Source organism: Osmerus eperlanus, chromosome 6 (genome assembly GCF_963692335.1).
Source record: "Osmerus eperlanus chromosome 6, fOsmEpe2.1, whole genome shotgun sequence".
NCBI classification, from domain to species: Eukaryota; Metazoa; Chordata; class Actinopteri; order Osmeriformes; family Osmeridae; genus Osmerus; species Osmerus eperlanus.
In genome coordinates this window covers 14,717,239-14,739,794 of record NC_085023.1, presented here as the reverse complement: position 1 = coordinate 14,739,794, position 22,556 = coordinate 14,717,239, and the positions used below count along the sequence as shown (strand labels likewise).

The 22,556-nt window shown below is 47.0% G+C and overlaps 1 protein-coding gene across 1 annotated transcript in view; it reads right to left on the bottom strand.

The window, feature by feature from the left end:
- Positions 1 to 22,556, bottom strand: part of LOC134022773 (protocadherin-15-like) — a 105,874-nt gene that overhangs the window by 17,345 nt on the left and 65,973 nt on the right. The window contains 7 exon segments of the mRNA XM_062464522.1: positions 500 to 676; positions 2,634 to 2,722; positions 3,623 to 3,838; positions 6,596 to 6,723; positions 8,272 to 8,412; positions 9,203 to 9,312; positions 21,967 to 22,079. Of these exon segments, the coding sequence (XP_062320506.1) occupies positions 500 to 676; positions 2,634 to 2,722; positions 3,623 to 3,838; positions 6,596 to 6,723; positions 8,272 to 8,412; positions 9,203 to 9,312; positions 21,967 to 22,079 (974 nt within the window).

The window sequence follows — 22,556 nt, the reverse complement described above, 5'->3', positions numbered from 1 at the left end:
TCCAGTGTGTGTTTGAGCAAACTCTGGGGACACAGCACGACAGGCTTTGCCGGATTGATTGAAAAGCCCCACCCCCCAGCTCCTTCTCTGTGCTTTGCAACTGCCACTGTTTCTCTTGCTTACTTTCCCTCTTTCTCTTGGTTCGTTCGCCCGTTTTGCTGAATGACTGATGATATCTAGTTCACCTGTAGGGGAATTTGAGCCTTTGGAGGTATGAACTGCCCTGGGAATCCAGAGGAGAGGAATCCAAGCAGAAAGAGAGATTGAGAGAGACCGAGAAATACGATGAAAATACCGAGAGAAGGAGAGGAACAAGAGGGGAAGTTAGAGAGAATAAGAGAGTAGAGAGAAAGTGCATTTGCTGACTCACTCCTTCAGGAGGGAGGGAGTGAGTGAAGTAGAGCATGGAGTATTTGTGTGGCACGCGAGAACGAAACACCCATCTGTAGACAGAAACAATGAGAGGGTTCTGAACATCCCATCCCGCAACGTGACTCACTTGAAGAGCTCCTGGCGAGAGATGGCCCTGTTGGTCAGAGGGTCGATGGCATACACCATCAGGTCTGACTTTGTGTAGTCCTCGAGCTCGTACCCATCTCCATGACGACGAGGCCCGATGGCCTCCACGATCACCTTGGCGCCTGGGATCTGGTCCTGAACATAGCGCTCAAGGATCCTAGAAAGGTTCAAAGGGTCAACCAGAAGGTGAGAGATCAGTGTATATGAAACCAAGACCAAAACGTTGATGTAAAAGTTCTCTATGGCCATCACTGTCAAATGAATAAACAGCTATGATCATGAACCCCCCTTGCACAGCCTGTAAAAGCCAGGAAGGTTGAGGTTTAATGCTGCCTCTGTGTATCAGGTATGAACACGGAATGGGGGGATCACAGGGGCTGTATTGACTCCTGTGAAACAGGGACTGTTGGCATTGCGGGACTACACACACTAGCAATGACGATGACTTTGCACTTCACATTCCGAAATGCCTTCATGCCCACATGGGGTGGCATTATGCCAGCCTTAGTTGGGTTCAGTGCAAACAAGCAAAACCAGCATAATGGCGGGTCTTCTTCGAGGCAAAATTGCGGGATATATTTGTATCTGTATAAAAAGGGCTATGGTTTAGTAGGAGTACATCACGTATTGTTTAGTTAGAAAATCCCTCCCTTTGCCTGGGTGATTTGCAGAAGCTTTTGCCGTTGGACGATTACATCCTTTTTGTGTCTCCAACAACAGCCAGTATTTTGTTATCCTCTGAAAGCATGAAAGCTTTGACTTGACAAGACATCCAGTACATAAACAATTCAGGTAGGTGGGCTCCACCAAGGCTCTCTCTATAGGCTTGTCTTCACCACTGCTTCAATCTAGCAATATTGAACCAAAAATATAGGTTTAGTCAAGAGCTTTCTTTGGAAACGAAACCAGAAGCTTTCAATATCAGATGTCAGACCAAATCGCCACTTGAGCTCCACAGCCCGTAGAGAAGCCCACTGTGGGCATAGTGCCAGGGACGATAAGCAGGCAGGCAAGGTCACAACCCCGAAACAGCCGCTAGCACTGAGGACCACTCCCTCCAGCGTCACATCAATACCCATCCCTCCTCACATGATTAATGAATGTATGGTCAAAGCCTGGAGGAAACTTCAGGGGTTGAAGAATCAGTCAGTCGAAGCGGAGGGATAAGCAAAGCACAGACTGTAAAACCACTAATGAAAATTACTTTTTAGGAGGGACTCATTACTCTAACAGCTTTGGTGCCCCATTGCCTGGAGATGATGGTTCTGCCCTCCTAATCACACGCTAAGTCAGCTGTTATGCACAGGTAGATGGACTGTCTGGCTGGCCAATCTGTCATACTAACAGCCCAATCAAGGGATAAAGAGAGAGTCAACACACTCGGTGGGCTTGGAGGGTAGAAGCACAGATCTCCCACAGGCACGTCTTCACAGAAACCTATCTTCCGTTCGGCTTCACTTCTATCATGCAGGGATTTCATGCCTGGTTGGAGACGACTTAACAGACAAACCCAGTCCACCCCATACAGTCCTAAACATTAGTACATTTATATTCTGCTCTGCTTTGCCACTATAACCTGTCCCATTTATTTGGTTTCCCTACAGGTGAAATGCAGCATGTAAACCTCCTCAGGAGTTGTGATTTAGGGGCAAATCACCTTGTCTATTGGACTAATGCGAAACCATGACTCCACATCAAGAATGGGATGGAAAAACTCAAAACAGGCATCTGGAGTATTTGCGGGACAAACAAACTATACACAGCTATCAGGAGAAAATGAAATAAAGAAAATATGGGGGGTTGAATGATGCTGGAAAATTGAGCACAGCAAAAATGTCTTAATCCCATTGTGAAAATAACAAGCACACCTGCAGAATTTCTCGAAATGGGTTTGTATGACTCAGTAAAAGTTTGTAAGTCCTGGGGTTTCTTAAAAACTCTCAGAGTAACAATGCGCCGATGTAACAATGCCCTTCTCTCATAAAATAGGAATCTGCACTGGTGCAGAAGTTAAAATGGAAATAAGAAATGGAAATAAGTTATTGTTCCCGCTGTTTGTGCAGTACTGAACTCTTTATTTCAACCATACAAAAACATCTTGGAGGTAGTCTTACCCAATGAGCTGCTCTCTATTCTCCTCTACCACAGTGGGAGGGACGTTGGAGACCACCACCTGCATATCCAGCGCGTTTACCACTGACACCTGAAAGGGAGAGAAAGGCAACATTCGGTCAACTCATGCTTAGCCCTTCCCTCGCAGGAAAATAGAGGCCCTTCGTCATCTGTTGGTATTGGTGCCAAACAGCTGAATTTAACAGCGGCTCATTTTTGCCGGCACATAGGGTGCAAAGGGGAACTACTGTACCCCTGTGCAGTGTGGGAAAATCACTAATGTGGTCCCCTGTGTAATTAACTTTCCTCTTGAAAATGAACCAACTTCATGGCTAGGCTGCTTCCCCTCACAGCCAGTCAGCCACCCAGCTACCTAGTCAGTCAGCCAGCCAGCCAGCCTGTCAGGCAGCCAGCCTGTCAGTCAGCCTGCCAGCCTGTCAGCCAGCCAGCCTGTCAGGCAGCCAGCCTGTCAGTCAGCCAGCCAGCCAGCCAGCCATCCATCCTCTCATTAGAGGCTTGTTTGCCCGACACATTTCACAGAAGCACATGCCCATGCTGCACACAGTCATACCACAGTCTGTAGTAGGAGCCAAAAGCAGTCCACTAACATTAAGAGAGTGTCTTTGTATCTGCATACAGACAGGACTCATTTATACACAAACACACACACACATCAATTATAGCAAGAACCAAACACCATTTTCTATTCTGTATTTAATTGGAGCTGGAAATCGAGGGTTCACTGGAGTATGTATAACTTTGTCTCCTGTGTTGTAGCTTGTCTAAATACTTCAATAGATTGGAAACTCGACAGTCTACGAAAAGACAAAACATGCATTATCACCATGCAGCTCCCCAATGAATGAACTTGCCTTGATTTGGAAAAGCAGCAAAGTTTCCCTGACACTGTAAAACTCATAGGGGGGTCTGATTTGTCTCTTTGTCTGTGTGTGTGTGCGTGTGTGTCACCTCACAGACACCTAAAACTCACCACCACGTCGGCAGTACTACTGAGGCCTGTTCCATAGTTGTCGGTGGCTATGACCTCAAACTTATAGTAGGACCTGCGCAGGTTGCGGAACATGATGGCTGACTTGATGATGCCCGTGTACTGCTCGATCACGAAGCTGTCCTGGCCGTCTGCCGTGGGAGGGATGATCAGACGGTACGCCATGGCGCTGTAGTTCCCCGTGTCCACATCGGTGGCCTGGAACACGTACGCACGCACACACACACGCAAACACGCAGGACGGAAAAATAGGGTGTCACAAAAAACGATCATTATTAACATACTCCCTCTAATCCTTCAGCCAGACTCCCTGGAGGACAAGACCGCAGAGCCCCCGTCCACCAGCAGAGGGAGAACTTGAATCTCTGTAATGAGGTGGCAGGTACAGTATAGGGCACAGAGACTACGGCCTCTGCGCGCACACACACGAGCATCAATTCTCAGAGTGCCTGTCCGCTGTGACATTGATTAATAGGCGCAATGCCTCTTTTTCTGCAGGTATTGGCAGAGGGAGAGAGGGAAGGAGGGATGGCGGGATTGCGGGAGGGCATGGGAAGAGACAGACAGTGACAGGACAGCCCCAGCCCTGTCATTAAGGGAAATTAGATATTCACCCTCACTTCGCTGCTCATACACCTTCACAACCCAGACCCCATTCTAACAAGCTCCAATGACAATACCACTTTGAGGAGAAGTTCCCAGTTATAGTTCATCCACACAGACACCACTACAACTGAGTACACAAACTCTCCCCATGAATTATGATTATTCTGCAACTAAGCATGAACCCACACACACATTCAGAAATGTGCAGAAATAGCATTCTTAAAAATGTACATTTAGCCATTTAGCAGACGCTCTTATCCAGAGCGACTTACAGTAAGTACAGGGACATTCCCCCGAGGCAAGTAGGGTGAAGTGCCTTGCCTAAGGACACAACGTCAGTTGGCATGACCGGGAATCGAACTGGCAACCTTCGGATTACTAGCCCAATTCCCTCACTGCTCAGCCACAGACTCCCACAAAAAATGCAGTGGAAACACACTTAAATCCCCAAAAGCGCTTGCTCTCAGGACACCTCAATGCCACAACACTTCAAATCCCTTCCTTAATGTGAAGGCTTAACTACGAAGCAGATAAGAACCATGTGGAGCGATCCCTCCGTCGCCTACCGAGAAGGTAGAAGCTCTTCCACACCAAATACCACAGTGCCACAATGTTATCATCCTCTATTCTCCTTCTCTCTCTCTCCCAAACTATTTAAAGAGGGATTTGACAGTAGATTAGGTTAATCTATGCAGAGCTCAGGCGCTTGGCTTTAAATCCATAAAAGGATATCAGACACATTTTCCGGTAATTCTTTGACTGCGATGCAATCAGGGCGCCCTCGGTGGAGAATGACACTAAGACCAATAACAGGATGACAGGTGAGAGCTCAGACGACACGTTAAATGGCAGAGCCACAGGAGACTGGCACAGGGCATTCATGCAACGTCAGGCTAATTCTACGCCTTTGGAAAATAAGCAAATCAGCATTGTTGTAAATGGTAAAAAGCGTCAATGTTTTAAAAATGAAGCTGGCCGAGGGACTGTGCCGTGAAAGGGTTGGGAGCAGGGAAATAACAAAGTTCTGAAGGAAACAATTGGAAGACTGGAACGGCGTTGCTTTCCAGCTTGAACAGAAGAGAGATAGAACCGTGGAACAAACCTGTTTGTTAGAATGTGTGGCTGTCGCTTCTGTGGAGGCAGAGATCGGAAGCAAATCTATAGAACCAAGCTCCATTCTGAGCACCCCCTTGTAACTCATAACTCACATCCTCTACTCATTGTTAAACACAGTTGGTCATCATTACGGCCAGAAATGTCAGAAAACGGACTACACGTACCCATTACCCTTTCCAAATGACAAAAAAATGTCTCTCTAGTCCAACAATGACAGGAGCTCAGTTCTGCTCAAGCCCAATGCTCGCTAACAACCTGCCAAGCTGAGCAGGGAGAGCTGTTGCCATCGGAAACAGAACAGTGGAATGCTTCGAGGGGAAGAGAGAACAAGAATTTGAGAGGCAGGGGTTGAGATGGAAAAAGAGAGAAAGAAAGTGAGAGGGAGAGAGACAGGATCACTAATGTGCTACAGTATTTGGCATTAAGGTCGACATATCATAAAGACTCCAGTTCCCATCATCCCTCCTGTGCTGTCATCCGGCCCCCAGGTGAAATCAAACCCAGGCCAACAGATTGTAAATTAAGATTTCATATTGGCTATTTTTGAAGTCTGGCTCTCGGATTACTTATGGATCAGCCTCGCCCCATCAGACAGAATGTTGAAGATACCTTGTATCCAGACTCCAATTCAGCTTGTGACAAGCCCGGTGGTCTAATTAGGATTCATAGTGTGTAACTTTATAGAGTTCCAATGAGATGTTTAAATTATGACTCATATCGATGAGCACAGCAAGCTCCTGGTTAAGGTGAGGCACAAGGGAGTTGGAATACTAGAACCACTGTGGTGCTTCTCTCTTTGTTTCTGTCGTGTGTTGGTGGTTGTGTCCCCAATCATGTCACCCACATCACCGTGACAGCGTTTCACAGACATGCCCTTTCCCGTGAACCAGCTGATAATCAGACAGGTCTGTCTCTTCAACCTCTGACGGACCCAATGGGATTACAGTGCTCCATGCTGTAATCACCCCAGGACAGAGAGGAGAGAGAGAGGGGGGGACGGAGAGGTGGACAGGAAGGACAGACATACGGGAATGCATTTAATAGATTCCCCCACACATTTTCATGATTGCAGAGAACACTCTGTAACTGCTAGGGGGAAGAGGATATTGTGACTGGGTTTGTATTTGTGTAGGCGCATATGTGTGCTCACGCTCTGGTGTGTGGTGCGTGTGTATGGAAGACTGTGCGGGTTTGTGTGAGGATGTGTGTGTGTGTGTCCAGGTATGCTCTTACTATGATCTTCAGCACAGACGTGAAGGTCTTGGTATCTTCCGCCACGCCTCCAATGTAGAGTTTTCTGGTGAAGACCGGAGGGTGATCGTTCTCATCGCGCACCTCGATGAACACCTTGGCTGTGTTGGCTGGGAGACAAGACACACGCACCCTCAGCTCCCAGCTTTGACAACACTGACATGAGAATTGTAAAACCAACACAACAAACAAAGAAAGGGTCGCAAAACCGTGGTCAGAGCATTCCCATTCATACTCCGAGGGTTATTCCAGGGAGAGGGCCGGGTGAAACTGAACACCCACCCCCCCACACACACACACACACACACACCTCTTGTTCAGTTACACCTCCACTCTGTAATGCACAAATATGTACAAACTGAAAAACAACCCTAGCAGCGTTGCAGTTTAGGGTGAAAAATATGCACTGTCAAGGGCCATTTTTCTTCTGTCTGGCGCGGCACAGAAATGTAAAGTCATGTGGCGTAGGGCTAAGGACGCGCCAGGGGAATAGGACGAACAAAAACACAGTACATCAAATCACAGGCACCAATGCCACAGTGTGAGGACTAGAGGGACTGCCCTAGGGGAGAGGGGACTGCTCTCTCTCTCTCTCTCTCTCTCTCTCTCTCTCTCTCTCTCTCTCTCTCTCTCTCTCTCTCTCTCTCTCTCTCTCTCTCTCTCTCTTCTCTTTCTCTCTCGAAAACTCTCTCTCACTCGCCCTCACAATCCCAAAGTGGTTATTATTCTCCTCTGTGTTTTTCTTGCGAGGTAGGGAGGTTAACATTTCCGTTAAATTCGAGTGAGTACAAACACACCCAGCGGAAACAGATTCATTCGGAGGAAGGATGGCTGCAATGGCACAATGAGTTCTTGAGTGTGCAATGAGAGCACTTTAATTTAGGGACATGGTAGGGAGGTATCGGGGGAAATGGTGTTGATTCTAATCATTTAGTCAGTATTATTAACTGTGTATGCACGTCTGCCCTGGGGCATGTGGCACGGCAATCTTCACCTGACAAGTCTCGTCTGTTCTGCTCTCAATATGTCAACTCAATCGAGTTTTAATAAAGAAAACTCTCATAATATGGTGCTTTAATCTTCTTCAAGGTAATTACAAAGATAAATACAGAGATCTCAAGGCAATTTAAACCCTACATGCATGGGCTACTCTTTCTCTGTGACAAGCACATTCCAACACGTACACAACATCGATCAGAATTGTGCACGCATGTGTGTGAGTGTGAGTGTGTGCATTTGGTGTGTGTGTGTGTGTGCACACGCGAGGCATTGTTGAGGTGCATAAAAGGTGGTGTCAATGAAATTGCAGTGATATTATCACAATCATTAACATGATCTCTAATGTGCTTCTTCCATACAGTAACTCCTCTCATCCCAGCACAATAGGTGACACATTATCATCATATTCAGGGAGTCAGATGGCTGAGCGGTTAGGGAATCGGGCTATTACTCATAAGGTTGCCGGTTCGTGCCAAATGATGTTGTGTCCTTGGGCAAGGCACTTCACCCTACTTGCCTCGGGGGGGGGGGGGGGCTAAATGACTAAATGTAAATATATTCAGAGAGTGAGAGAGTGACAATGGCATATCCCTTTGCCAGTTGAGCTGCTTCCCAACCTCCTCCAAGACAGACACGCACACATTCACTGACCCACTTACTTTTGGAGGGCACCCTCAGATTGGACATGACCACGGACATGGCGTCTGCCTGGACCCGGAGCACATAGCTGGTGATGTTCTCGTAATCCAGAGGTTTCGCCGTGGAGATCACGCCTGTCCGGTTGTTCACTCTGAAGTGACCTGGAAGAAGACAGAGGCAGGGTTGCTTTATCCCTCTCCTTCTCTTTCTATGGGTCTCTCTCTCACCTTTACACAAACACACACACACACAGTCATACACACGCACACACATGGCTACAAGAACAATGACAACATCTGTGATTGGTACAATTTTGTTTCAGCACCCATGCCTAGTTCAGTAACCTACAGGATATCTGATTCCATTTTCTTTTCTGTTGTTTGTAAGACAAATCTACGGTCCTATTGACTCCATGGTAACCAATTTCCAGAACAACACACACACACGCAAACACACAAACACACACTAATACACACAGCCCCAACCACAGCTGCTTCAGTCCAGATCAGGTCCCTCCATGCTGGCCGCTTCACAAGAGTTGAAATCAATAGTGTTCATCATTGGCCCTGCCTCCTCCATCTCCTCCTCCCTCCCCTGGCTCTGTGACCACAGCCGACCTCGCACACCTCTCCAATCCTTTGCTTTCCCACGGTGCACTCTACGTTATTCAGACCTGCCTGGGTCTCACTTAGCCGCTGCATGATCAGGGGGCCTGAGAGAAAGGCCTGCATGGTGTGGCTTAATTGGCCCCACTTCACCAGCAAGAACGTTGATGACAGACTCCACCAAAATGTCCTGATTATTTAAGAGCGTGCTATTTTCAGGAGTGCGGCCCTAACCCTAACCCTAACGGACAGTTGCCTCGGCGGGCCTGTCAGACAGGGGGGAGCGATGCTGAATAGGAGAGTCGGTGGGGGGCGGGGGGGGGGGAGCGTAACAGGCGCCACTTACCTCGTTCGTTCCCTTCCACGATGGAGTAGAAGATGGTTTCGTTTACAGCGGCCGCCAGGATGGTCCCCACGCGGGTCCCCACGGGGGCCAGCTCACTGACGGGAGAGAAACTGGGAGACGGAGGAAGAGAGAGAGGGGGCGGGGGCACAACCAAAAGAATGATTCATTCAGCGGATACTTTTCACCAAAGCGAGCTGCGAATGACAAGGAAACATTAATCAACCAAATATCACTCTGCACAGAACAAAGAAAACTCTGTCACCTACATTATGACAGAGTCTCCCCTCGGCTTTTCGGCACCCGAGGACAGCCAAGTCAAATGCGATGACACGTTTTGTGTTGTCGAAGTGGAAGTGCATGTATTAATGACTGTTCAAAACCGAATTTCATATTGTGTTACTCGACACAGGAGCCGTATCTTGGCTGAGAAAAAGACGTCTCGTGTGTCTTCAAGTGTCACCTTAAGAAAGCTCACCCACACACTGTCCTTGATATTCAATGCTCCTGCTATTGTAGTGAGACAAGCGCAGGCTCTAATTTCCTTGATCAGTGAGACAAAAGCTAAATGTTACAGCTAATAATCTGGGCTGACGATCATGCGTGACAGTGCATTCATTGCTACATCCAGGGTAGATAAGTCTGACACTGCTCACCATAGAAATGACTGATGCCATAAATAGCGCTGAATACTAGCTTGGCAGAGTGTCACTGAGGGTAGATTTAAGTTGATAATGTTGTGTCCCTGATGTGCCGTGTGGATGATTTTTACCCCCCTCCAACTCTCAACGTGTGTGTACGCCTGTCTGTGTCGTTTTCAGACAAGCTTACTTCACAACACAGTCAATATCAGAAGACAAAAAGCATTGACAGCTATGCGGCAGAACTACTGGTTGAACCCAGATCTGTGGGCGTTCCGCTCCGTTGTACACAATCCCCAAAAATAGTCAATGTCAAAGACCCAGAGAACGTTCAGGAGTAGCTGGGTGATATTGAGTTGTCCTTGCAGTTTAAATGTTATTACAAGGATATTTAAATGTTGGTACTTTCCTTAAGTGTCAGTGCTTTCCTTTCACCACCGTTGTCTTTTTTGACCTGGCGAACTCCATGCGTTTTATGGTCATGAATAATAACATCAGCCAGCAACTAGAAAACCATCACTGAGATTCAGAGAATCACTTTAGGTTTGCTGCTGGTTGTTTTATAGACCGTCCGGCTCTTGTAAAATGACTTAAAGAATCGATATAAAAATGCATTCATGACAGCTCACACAATGGAGAGGAAATACATTTTCAATACTAAACATGAAGGTCAGAGGGTAGCTGACTCACACGGGGAAATGAAGAATCAAAACGTCTTTGTCCGTGGAAGACAAAGCATATGTGTACAATAGCTGAGAACATCTTGGTTGCTGAAAAATGTAATAACATGTTCCATATCTTTTGACGATCAGAGTCTGTTAGACAGTCAACAGACTTTTGAAGAGAACATAAAGTGTACAGACTAGTGTGCACAATCAGTCAGCTCTGTGCTGCAGTTAAGAAAACCAAAAAACCTTAGCAGAAGCTTTTACTGGTTGCATTGGGGGTCAGATGGCTGAGCGGTTAGGGAGTCGGGCTATTAATCAGAAGGTTGTTGGTTCGATTCCCGGCCGTGCCAAATGACGTTGTGTCCTTGGGCAAGGCACTTCAACCTACTTGCCTCAGGGGAATGTCTCTGTACTTACTGTAAGTCGCTCTGGATAAGAGCGTCTGCTAAATGACTACATGTAAATGTAAATTGCAATCTTAGTTTGTCGTCTGGAACAAGACTGTCCAAGGGTAACTTAAAGTTGAAAATGTCTTTTTTTTGCACAGTGTGTGCTTTAAAACAGCCTCAAATCAAGGCCACACTGGCACCTGGGATCTTGAAGCCTGTCAAAAGCACATTAGCATAAATAATAATAGGTAATTGAAAAGAAGAGCCCTTCACAGCCTCTTCAGGTTGCCTGAACAACTTGACATGAAGGAGAAGGAAATTAACAATTATCCAACCAATGAAAGCCAATGCTCAGATACAGTTTGACTTGATGTGTAGTGCCGGTGTTGGCTGGTTCTTGTAACAGTCGAGACTGGATCATGCTCAACGGCGCCATAGATCGTTGACGCCGTATATATCATTGGCGCTGTATTTCATTCAGTTTTTGCCCATTAAACAGTGAGGCTGGATGCGACTAACTTTGTCGCTGGAAGATGAGACAACGAAAAGCGCTGGTGTCAGTGTGGCTGAGACCGTTGAGGAAGGAGGCCAGCGCTCAGATACAGCATGTCTTGGAAGCTTGGAAGTGGTGAAGGTCAAAGGGAAGCTGCTCAGCACTCCAACTACACTATATACATATTCCTGTTAGCAAACAGTTGCCCCACAGCACTGAGAATTGACATGCAGCCGTTTGGCACTAAAGTAGCTTTGCCTGGGGGGGTTAGCGGCGGAGAACTCCATAGAGATGTGTGTGTGTGTGTGTGTTTGTTTACTTAAGTGTGTATTTGTGTACAGAGCACATCCATATTTTTCTGGGCCCCAATTCAAACTCGAGGCCCCTCAATCATTACTTCCCATTACCCTGTTTTGCATAGCCCCTGGAAGTGGAACGATGGGACAATGACAAGGCAACTTTCGAGAGTCGTAATTTGATCTTTAACAGTCTGTAACCAACTGAGATATGCAGAGGATGAGAGCAGGGTGAAGTCAATACACAAAGGACAGACGTCCCCTTACAAGGACAGTAAATGAGTGGGAGCCAGTGGGTGGATTGCAGGATTCAATTATGTATAGTGCAGAGACTGGTAGAGAGGGCTGGGATGGAGCAGGCCTCCATATTCAGATACCACAGGCAGGGTTAGATAATGAGAGGGCAAGAAAACTGCAGGAGATTTGGAGAGAGAGAGAGGGTGATGATAGAGAGTGAGACATAGAGACAGTGAGAGAGATAGAGAAAGTTAGAGAGATAGACGCTGTGTGAGAAATAGTGTGAGATGGTGTGTGTGAGAGAGTGAGAGGGACAGTGAGAAAGATAGAGACAGTTAGAGTGTGTGTGTGTGTGTGTGTGTGTGTGTGTGTGTGTGTGTGAGAGAGGGAGAGATAGTTCGATAAAGTGTGTGTGTGTTTGTTTGTTTGTGTGTGTACACAATGACAGGTCCACGGGCAACAGACAGCCACCGTGTCAACATGAGAGCAGTTGAGCGACGCGGCGCTGAGGGGCACGATACACAGAGGTGTCAGCGAGCACTCGGCCCCGGAGCCCGACGACGCTGACAAGACCTGGCAGATTAGCACCAACCCTGCTGTGTGCTACCAGGGCACTGTTGCCTTGCCAACTACCACTCCTCATCATCGCCACCATTACCTACATGGAAAACATCGCCACGGAAACAGCAGGGGATGTCATTCAGGATTCCGCAACTTTGACCTGGGTTACATTGGTGGTTCACCCCCCCCCCCCCCCCCCCCATTGTACAGGAAGCTTATTTTACATCAGGACTGAGTGAACAAACATCTGAGTCATTCAACACTAGTCTTCTCCTAAGCATGAGCTTTGTAAACACTGCATGAGTGTTCATTAATACTACAGCTCCCTGATCACACTGTGTCGCTCTGTTGATGCCGACAGGCGCTGCATATGGCTCTGCAATTAAGCGACGCTTGTTGAGTTGGCTGGCGAGCGGTGGAGGTGACAGTGACTGCATCTGAGTCATTCTGTCTAACAGGTCCTTCACATGGCTTCATCAAGGGCATCATGAACTCGGTGGATGTCCTTATTGCTAATATGGCTAACACAATGGAGGACAACAACAACAAACGTTAGCAGTTTGGACTCGCCCTCCGTTTTCTTAATTAAGTAAGAACAGCTAAGAGGGTTTGACACAGTGAGTTTAGTCACACTGTCTGGTTTGCACAGGAAATCGCCTCTTAACCTCGGCCTTATTAAATATTTTCAAATTTCATTAGTACATTCTACACATCAGGCCACTGGCTGAATACTAAGGCCATACAAAGACTATACTCAAGGACACACTCATGCTTGACTGCGTCAGTCTCCAATGGATTCCGAACAATGGAGTGTACATATCCAATCTGATGACTAACGTCAGTGTGCTCTGGCTGTGTCTAAATGACTGGGGTGAAACGTAGCCAAGCCGGGTCTAAAGAAGAAGTACAATGTAATACCAAACCTTCAACTTCCTATATCATGATTGGACAACGCTAATCTTTTGAAGAGATTGTCTTTGTAATTATTTCTCAGGAACCACAGATCAGCATTGGATGGATCTCATGAATTGGAAACTTTCCTAAAATTGGGTTTCGGATAGCATAGGCAGTTTTAATCAGTCAAAGTGCAGACTGAGAGGCCTTCCAGTGCTCAGAGTCTGTAATACTGTAACAAGCTTCAGAGACTCAGACCAGATCTTTGAAAACGAAACATAATGCTTTAAAAGAAGTGAGGGAGGGCGGGAGGTGGGGGTATTGCTATATGGAAAAACACTTTACCTACTGTACTGCAAGAGGTCCATTAGGTTCAGGAAAACGGTGTTACCTCTGATGGACATTGTTCCATACAGATATATCCCATTACCTGGAAAGTCAAACTGCTAGCCTGCAAAATAGAATGCGTGTGTGAAAAGCCAAAAGATTGGATGTGTGTGCTCCTCTAACCGTGGTGGAGAGGAATAGAAAAGGTAAGGAAATATACAAAGATTTCTCAGACAGAGCACACTGAACTTCGAAGGTGGACATAATACTGTAGGAGAGAAGAGCAATTGGGCAAGCCCAGTGTCCTCTGTGTCCGATGAGACTGTCCAATGAAATTTCGGGGCCACAGAAGGAAATGGATACAGTGATAAATGGTAACAGTGGTACACAAGCAACACTGAAGAGTAAGCTGCGATGGCAGGTTGAGAGCAGTGTTGTGTCTGGAACTCTACCATCTGCATGCTGATGTATTTGAACGTGGCTTTGTGCACGTCTGTGTGTAGATTGTGTGTGTGTGTGTTTTATGTTTATGTGTAGGCCATGTGTTAATGGTGCAACCGCTAGCAGCAGCATGCCGATAAATTGTGACTTGAAGCTTTTTAGAAAAGAATGGTTGCATATGATTTAACATGTATGAGTGTACGTGTGTTTGTGTGTGTGTGTGTGTGTGTGTGTGTGTATGTGTGTGTGTGTGTATGTCTAGTCTGAGAGTTGTCATGTGTTGGGAGCAGTGAATCTCTTTCTCTGAGACTGTTGAAACGTCATTACTGCCTGACTGTCACAATCTATGTTTACATTCTTGTGCCCTATAAAAGATGGTCCTCCGGCTTTCAGAGCTGAGAGAGACATGATTGAGACCTAAGCCTGGTGTTGTGTTGTCATTTATTGTCAGAGGTCTGGTTTTCTCTCCCAATATGCAGATTGATAAATACGTATTAAAATCCAGAACTCAACTGAACTTAGTCACTCCGTTTATGAAGAGACGGACAAACACTTTCTTCATCAACAGCCCAGACACAACAGGCACACAGAGAGATATGTGCTGATGTGTGTCTGAGAGAGACAGAGTAGCAAGGATAGAGCGAAAAAGTGAAGGAGAGAGAGATAAAAAGAGAGGGAGACAGATACAAATACAGATAGAGGGACATGTTTAGAAAGAGAGAGAGAAACCGAGGGATAGAACGAAGACAGAGGAAAGACAAATGGAGAGAGACACAAAGGAAAAGAAAGAAAGGATTTCGTATTTACCACCCTTAAATGATTATGAAAATGCCTGATCTCCACGGCATCCTCTCTGGGGACCTGCAGATGCACAGCCACCATAAGTACCGTGGATGAAGGCTTCCAGCTACATCCCAATCAAGTAAACACAGCTCGTGCTGAATGGAAAAAACAAAAACACCAAGGGATGGAATCCAACCAAGTTCATTCAGAAAACCTTCACAAAACAGCTTCAATCCCGACGTCTGCTACAATCTTTTTCAATCAGGTTTCAGCTCGTTTCAAATGTTCTTCATCTGGAGTTAAATAAACGCTGCACAGGCCCTCATCCAGCCGGCATGCCATGAAAAGTGTTATGTCAGGACTAACCCCATCTAGCTTGCGGATATTAGCCCAGTGTGGTGTTGCACTGCTGACTCTCAAGCTTCCTAAGACGATTTAACTGCAAAAGTGTGCCAAACAAATGACAAATCCGCCAAAGAGCTTAAAGGAGTCTGGGCTGGAGAGTCTTGTGGATATTCACACACTCCGTTGACCGTCGTATCAACTGTAGTTCCCCAGTACCAGCAATACAGGAGTACCAGCAATACCTCAGTGAACAGAACCACAGAGAAACATGATCTGGAACTAGAAACACCATCAGAAGTCCTTCGCACGGTCACAGAAAAAGCTAGTGGAACCATTTCAGCCTGGCTCAACTTGACCCTCCACCCAAACTCTCTGTAGTTCTGGGAAGGAGAACTAAATAATGCTTTCCTCGTGGAATGTCCCATCTCACCACAGTGCCACACGTTTCAGAGGGTCATCTGACACCCAGGATGGGGTTCTCCGTAGTGGGCACGCGCATACGGAGGACCCCTGAGCAGGTGAGGAGATGCAGGCAGATCTTCAGACGCACCATTAAGGCTGGTGGCGGGAGGCCCGCTGACACACAGATGTCGTTCTCCACGGTACACTGGCACATCCCTTCCTCTCCTGACACGACAATCTAGTGCACCCTCTCGCGCGCACACAAACACACGAGAACCCACACCTCTGTGTCACGTACACATCACTCCCACCCTGACAGGACAATCTACTGTAATGTGCTCTCACTCACGCACACACACGCCAGCCCACACACACAACCATAAGTTTGTGCACACGCACTCTGCAGGAATAATTTACTCTCACTGTTGGGCTGCCAAAGCTGCAGTCTGTTGGCTTTTATGTCTGTCAGCTGTAGAAACTAGCAGACAGACATTGCAGACAACAAGCAACCATCATACACATCCTAAACTGTAACTCAATCCAATCATAGTGTTGGTATAAAAAATGATGTTTCCATTTACTATTGGTTGATTTGTTTCGACCGACTTCCTGATTCATCAACCCTGCTTCCACTGTGAACCAGTGACCTTGTTTGAGCGTATGGGGACTTCAAACAACCACCACTGGAGATAGTGACACTTCTCCAGGTTACAGTGATACCCTGGACCCCAATGGAAGCACCTTCTTCTGGGACTGTAAGCACTGACCTTTTGTTGATATTTGGAGAGGCGCAGCGTCCGGTGTTAAGGGTGTGTTGGATTAAAACGTGGGGCCTGCCTGCTTAGCAGGGAGAGTTAAAGGTCACGCATGAGAGTGAGGAGGGGTTCATGGCTCAGGTCAGCCTCTTAGAACCTGCTCTGGAATATCAATCCCACAGTCTACACAGGTACAAACACACTCATGCATTATAGATGAAACTGCAGAGAAGTCAACAGTCGGTGAATTGTTTTTGTGTGTACTGTCTGTGTGCATTGCTTGAGTGAGTGTGTGTGTGTGGGGGGGGTCTATATTTCAAAGACAGAGAAAGACTAGGAGGTTTGTTTGGCGTGACTTCAGAGTAACATGTGTTATGAGTGTGTGGGAGATATTATGTTGTTTACAGACAGCTTGGCAGCAGAGTGTGAACTCAGTGGGCTGTGTGCTCTCTCATGAACGAAATAGATACTTTATCTCAATGATTTACATACAGTAGTCTTCATGGCAGCAAAGTGCTACTGTGAAAACATGATGAAACAAATACATAATAAACAGTTCTACTATATAAACAAACAAATGTCTTATTAACAAGCTGAACTTTCCAAAAGACAATGAAGTTCAACTTGCATAAGTCGACCAAAAGGCTCAAAATCCCCCAAAGCTTTCTTGCTTAATAAGGTCTACATTATGAGTAATGGTGCCCAAGCCCTTGTGAGGGATAATATTGTTCTTCTCAGGTAATTCCTGGGTGTTTAATGATTCGCTAATGGTCTGGGGGCATACTGGTGGCGGAGCAGCCCTCTGTCTGTTACAGAGCCATTAGAGGGACACCAGAGAGCACTGAAGCACTGAAAACCACAGTAAAGTTACACCAGCACTCCCTACGGTTCACACACATGAAGACCGGGACAGAGGAGTGGAGTACTTATAAATTATCCCTGCTTGAGAACTTGTTGCTGTAGCACATCTTCACTACAGTACCATAGAAGTGTGTAGAATGCATATTTGCATGAGGCAGGAAGACTCTCTTTCAGTGCCAGCGATCTGTTTCATAATTGCAAATCAAGCTTGGATTGGCAATGTGTAATAGGGAGAGGATTACCTGCTACGTTGTGTGTCTCTGTGTGTATGTGTGTGTATAAACAAATGTTTATATCCTAATTGATGACATACCACAGCTAATTTACTCCTAATGTCATTGGCACAGGTGTTTGCTTGAGAAGGTGTCACTTGTAGTAATACTCAATACTGACATGGCAGCTTGGTTTGCTTTGCTAACAGCGGGCGCCGCTGTTACAACAACAAGCGTGGCTCAATAATGGACTGTGAGGTGGATTTCTAGACTGAGGGACAGCATGCTAATAGCACACTAGTGGAAGTGCTAGGACATGACAATGGAGATAAGGACAGGATCTTGTATGTATTCCACACTAGTATGGTCATATACTAGGTTTAGTGTAGTGTGTGTGTGTGTGTGTGTGTGTGTGTGTGTGTGTGTGTGTGAAGGTGTGTGGGGCACATGCACTAGTGCCAGGGGTTTAATTCATTCTCCAATGCGGGCAATGTGAGGCTTGCTTGGTATAGCTTCTCACTGTGCTGACTGTCAAAACACAATTATCATATTAATAGACTGCCTACAGCAATATGTGGGGGAAGAACATGTGTAATTACGGTTTCATATTCGGTAGTGTTTAGCTTGAGATATTTTTACTTTAATCACATCTTCTCATTTACATACTCTGTTATGAGTTACTTGAGGTTTTATGTGATAAATAGAGTTCATATGTTCACAAAAGAACGCGAGAGAAAAAGATAGACAGAGAGAGGAAGAGATAAAGGTGTACTGGCATAACTACAGAGGGAGAGGGCACGCTTAGAGGAGAAGCACTCGGGTAGACAAAGTGAGAGAGTATATAGAGAGCCTGTAATTGCTGCGATCATCAAAATGACAAACTCCGGAGAGGCTAGGCAAAGCCTCCTGTGATTTAGCATCTCCTTGCCTGGCTCAGAGGCTAGTGCTGGGGGGAGATAAGCTGCAGCGGCAGTAGGTGGAGGAGGAGCAGGGAGAAGCTGCCTAGCTTGAGCTCAGCCCTGCTATGCTAACAGAGTGCCAGCAAAGCAGGCAGCTTCTCTACAAGAGGGAATTCACCCCACGGTCCAGCTTAGCCTGCAGCTTTACCCCTCCTCTCCTGCAGAGAGCACATACAGGGGGAAATAAATATTCATTCCCTTCCCTAGTGTCCAGCGGTAAACAGTTCTCCACAGAGATGAGTCTTTGAGCATCACCCCAAAGACCCTGTCGTTGTGATTTGAGGATAGGAAGAAGTAGGAGCCAGAGCCAAATGTGTGTTCAACATTTCTCAGTGTATTTTTTACTCAGTGTTCCAACACTGGATGACAGTGATGGATGACCCTTGAGTAGTGTCTTCAGGTTATGTTACTATAGTATAAACTACATCCCACAGTCCTGATGTCTTTAGGTTTTACAATAACTAACCTCAGAAGGTTTGATACTGACAGTGTCAATAGAGCGTGCTCATGTTATTCACTGGTTTCAGTTGACATCATTAGCAACACGCTCCTGTGTCACGCATGCAGGGAGACAGGCAGCAAGACAGGCAGGTAAGGAATGAAGCAAAAAAGGTCGGCAGGCAGGTAGACTGGCAGGCAGGTAAGCAGGCAGCGAAGCAATCAAAAAGGGAGGTAGACAGGCAAGCTACTACTGTACGATACAAAGCGTTGTTTTGTACAAGAAAGTCTGGAGGGAGAAAGCTGATTTCCCTCAAACAGATGGAAAGAGACTAGCTATAAAGCCCTTACAGAAATCATTAAGCCAACCAATGCCCAGCAGAGCTATTTTAATTGTGTGCCGCTTTGCTGTAGGCACAGCATACCTGATTGCTGCTCTAACTAACAGGTTTTTGGAAAGACAAACAGGCGTCTTCTGCCGATGCTTACGGAGTGATTGGTGGGCTGTGGTGTCCGCTGGGAAGACAAGACAGAGCGAGGAGAGGCATAGAGGTACTTCATAGTCCAGAAGAGGGGCGGTGGGGGGTGGGGGGGTGGGGGGGGGTTGACTCCAGACGGAGCACAGAGACACTGTGCAGCAGGAGAGCGTGCTCGCACCTGGCTAATGCTTTCATGGCTTTTTTTAATTGATGGCGAGACCGCGTCTGTGGAGTGCGAGGCTCGTCAAGGCGCTGCCCTGCAGGGCCCTGCGCCCGCCGCTGCGCCGACCTTCTGTGCTATGTGTAGGACGCGGCACTCACTCATGGGCCTTAATCTGCAGCCCTTCATCAGCAGCGCTCCCGGTACTGTGTTTAACGCTGATCAATCACCAGATAGGACCCCGGGGGGGAGACCAAACCTGATCATACTCACAAATGATAGAATTGCACTCAGGTGTCAACACAGCAACCTGCCTCCTCGAGCACGTTTGAATGCACACGCGGTGGCCGAGTGTGCAAAAAGGAAACGCACGCACGCACACACACGCAGACGTAGAGATGTACATGTGCACACACACTTGGGTGACAAGACACGCACTTTAGCCGTGTCATAGCATGCAAACGCACACACGAGAAACAATGCACACCCACAGGTGCCGATCCCTGTGTGCTGAATGTATCATTCAAGGGCAGTATTACTAAGGCTTTAACACATATCTCTAGTCCACACATGCCAAAGCACTTACTGTTAAGAAAGAGCTTGAAAGAAAAGTTTTACAGGCCTAACTGGCCTTGAGGGCCCTTCTTAGTGGATAGACATTTGATTCTGCTAAAAATGATACCTAGAGCCAAGACTGGCATACACTGCTGGAAATAAATCCAAGTTAACAAGCTTTACTTTTAGCTGTGGTGTGCGCAAGCCAACTTTACTACAGGCTTCATGCCTCATAAAGCTGGAATACCACGCACTCTACAGTAAATGGCCCAGGAACACCGGAGTACTGTACCTGCCCCTGGAACAACAGAGTACTGTATATGCCCCAGGAACACCAGAGTACTGTACCTGCCCCAGGAACACCAGAGTACTGTACCTGCCCCAGGAACACCAGAGTACTGTACCTGCCCCTGGAACACCAGAGTACTGTACCTGCCCCAGGAACACCAGAGTACTGTACCTGCCCCTGGAACAACAGAGTACTGTACCTGCCCCAGGAACACCAGAGTACTGTACCTGCCCCAGGAACACCAGAGTACTGTAGATGCCCCTGGAACACCAGAGTACTGTACCTGCCCCTGGAACAACAGAGTACTGTATATGCCTCAGGAACACCAGAGTACTGTACCTGCCCCAGGAACACCAGAGTACTGTACCTGCCCCTGGAACACCAGAGTACTGTACCTGCCCCAGGAACACCAGAGTACTGTACCTGCCCCTGGAACACCAGAGTACTGTACCTGCCCCAGGAACACCAGAGTACTGTACCTGCCCCAGGAACACCAGAGTACTGTACCTGCCCCTGGAACACCAGAGTACTGTACCTGCCCCAGGAACACCAGAGTACTGTACCTGCCCCAGGAACACCAGAGTACTGTACCTGCCCCTGGAACACCAGAGTACTGTAGATGCCCCTGGAACACCAGAGTACTGTACCTGCCCCAGGAACACCAGAGTACTGTACCTGCCCCAGGAACACCAGAGTACTGTACCTGCCCCTGGAACAACAGAGTACTGTACCTGCCCCAGGAACACCAGAGTACTGTACCTGCCCCAGGAACACCAGAGTACTGTAGATGCCCCTGGAACACCAGAGTACTGTACTACTGTACCTGTCTCCTCCAGGAACAGCCAGCAGTCTGTCTGACCGATCCCTGCCCCTTTCAAATGTTAGAAATCTTCCTCCACAGATCCTGAGCCGTCACACTATTCTTAACATGTCTATTTAACTGCTCAGATCCGAACTTCCGTTTCCTATGACATATGAAAATCAATACCTCAAACTCTACTCCCTGGCTCCAACTGACACAGCCAGAGGTATAGACCTGATCCTTCCGGCCCCTCCACCCACTCTACCCCACCCTCCAGTTGAACGTACTAAACATTTAATCCGGCTAAAATACTCTCTTAATAAACCCAAGAAGAGGCTCTGGTCCTCTGGGGGGAAAACAAATGTTGTGGTTTGCACGAGCGATGATCGGAGGTGCCTAGCTCCGAGTGCGTATCCATATTCATACACATGCCTCATTATGCATTTAGAGGGGAGAGTTGCTGGGGTTTTTACAAACTGCTCCCAAAGAGCTGGATCTGCAGACACCGTGTCACAGCATCTTTGCATGCTGTCAGTTAGCATTTGTACAGGCTGCTAATATGCCGGCACCACAACAACCACAAACACTACATACTGTAGTGAATACATGAACAGACAGAATGTCATCGAAGATGGTAAATATATAGCCTGTTAAATATTTACTGAAGTTTGAACGAGTTTGAATGTGACCTGAACCTGCTAACTTTTGCGTGTATGTGTGAGTGAGTGTGTGAGCAAGTTAGGGAACGAGTGGGAGTTTGTGTGTGTGTGTGTGTCCTACCTGTACTCCTCTTGAGTGAAGATTGGTATGCGGGATGGCTGCAGAACGGTAATCTCAACCAGGGTTGTGTTGAACTTCACTGGCTCCCCGTCATCATAGGCTATTACCACAAGCTGAGGCCAGGAGACACACACACACACACAGAGAAAGAGAGAGATAGACACACACTTTTTTAATATCTAGAATCAAACAACTTTTCCTGGTTGCCAGGCTGCTGCTGCAAATCAAATCAAATCAAATGTATTTGTATAGCCCTTTTTACACGCAAGCATGTCACAGAGGGCTTCACATATGCCCATAGAACTGTCCCTCAACCAACCTAAACCCTCAAGGAAGACAAGGAAAAACTCCCAAAAAACTGCTGCAGAAGTGTTCAGCATGAGAATGAACCATGAAGGCTGAATCTATCGATCAGTATTCATTGACGGCAGAGGCGGGAGAGAGGTAGAGGGAGTTATCTGTGAGACTTAATATCCCTCAGCACCTGCTCTGTGTTTGCTACCATGGCTATGCTTTAGTAAGGTCACCTCAACTCAATCACATGACCTTCTGTGAGTGTGTGGAGTGAACGAGTGACCTTTGGTGCCATG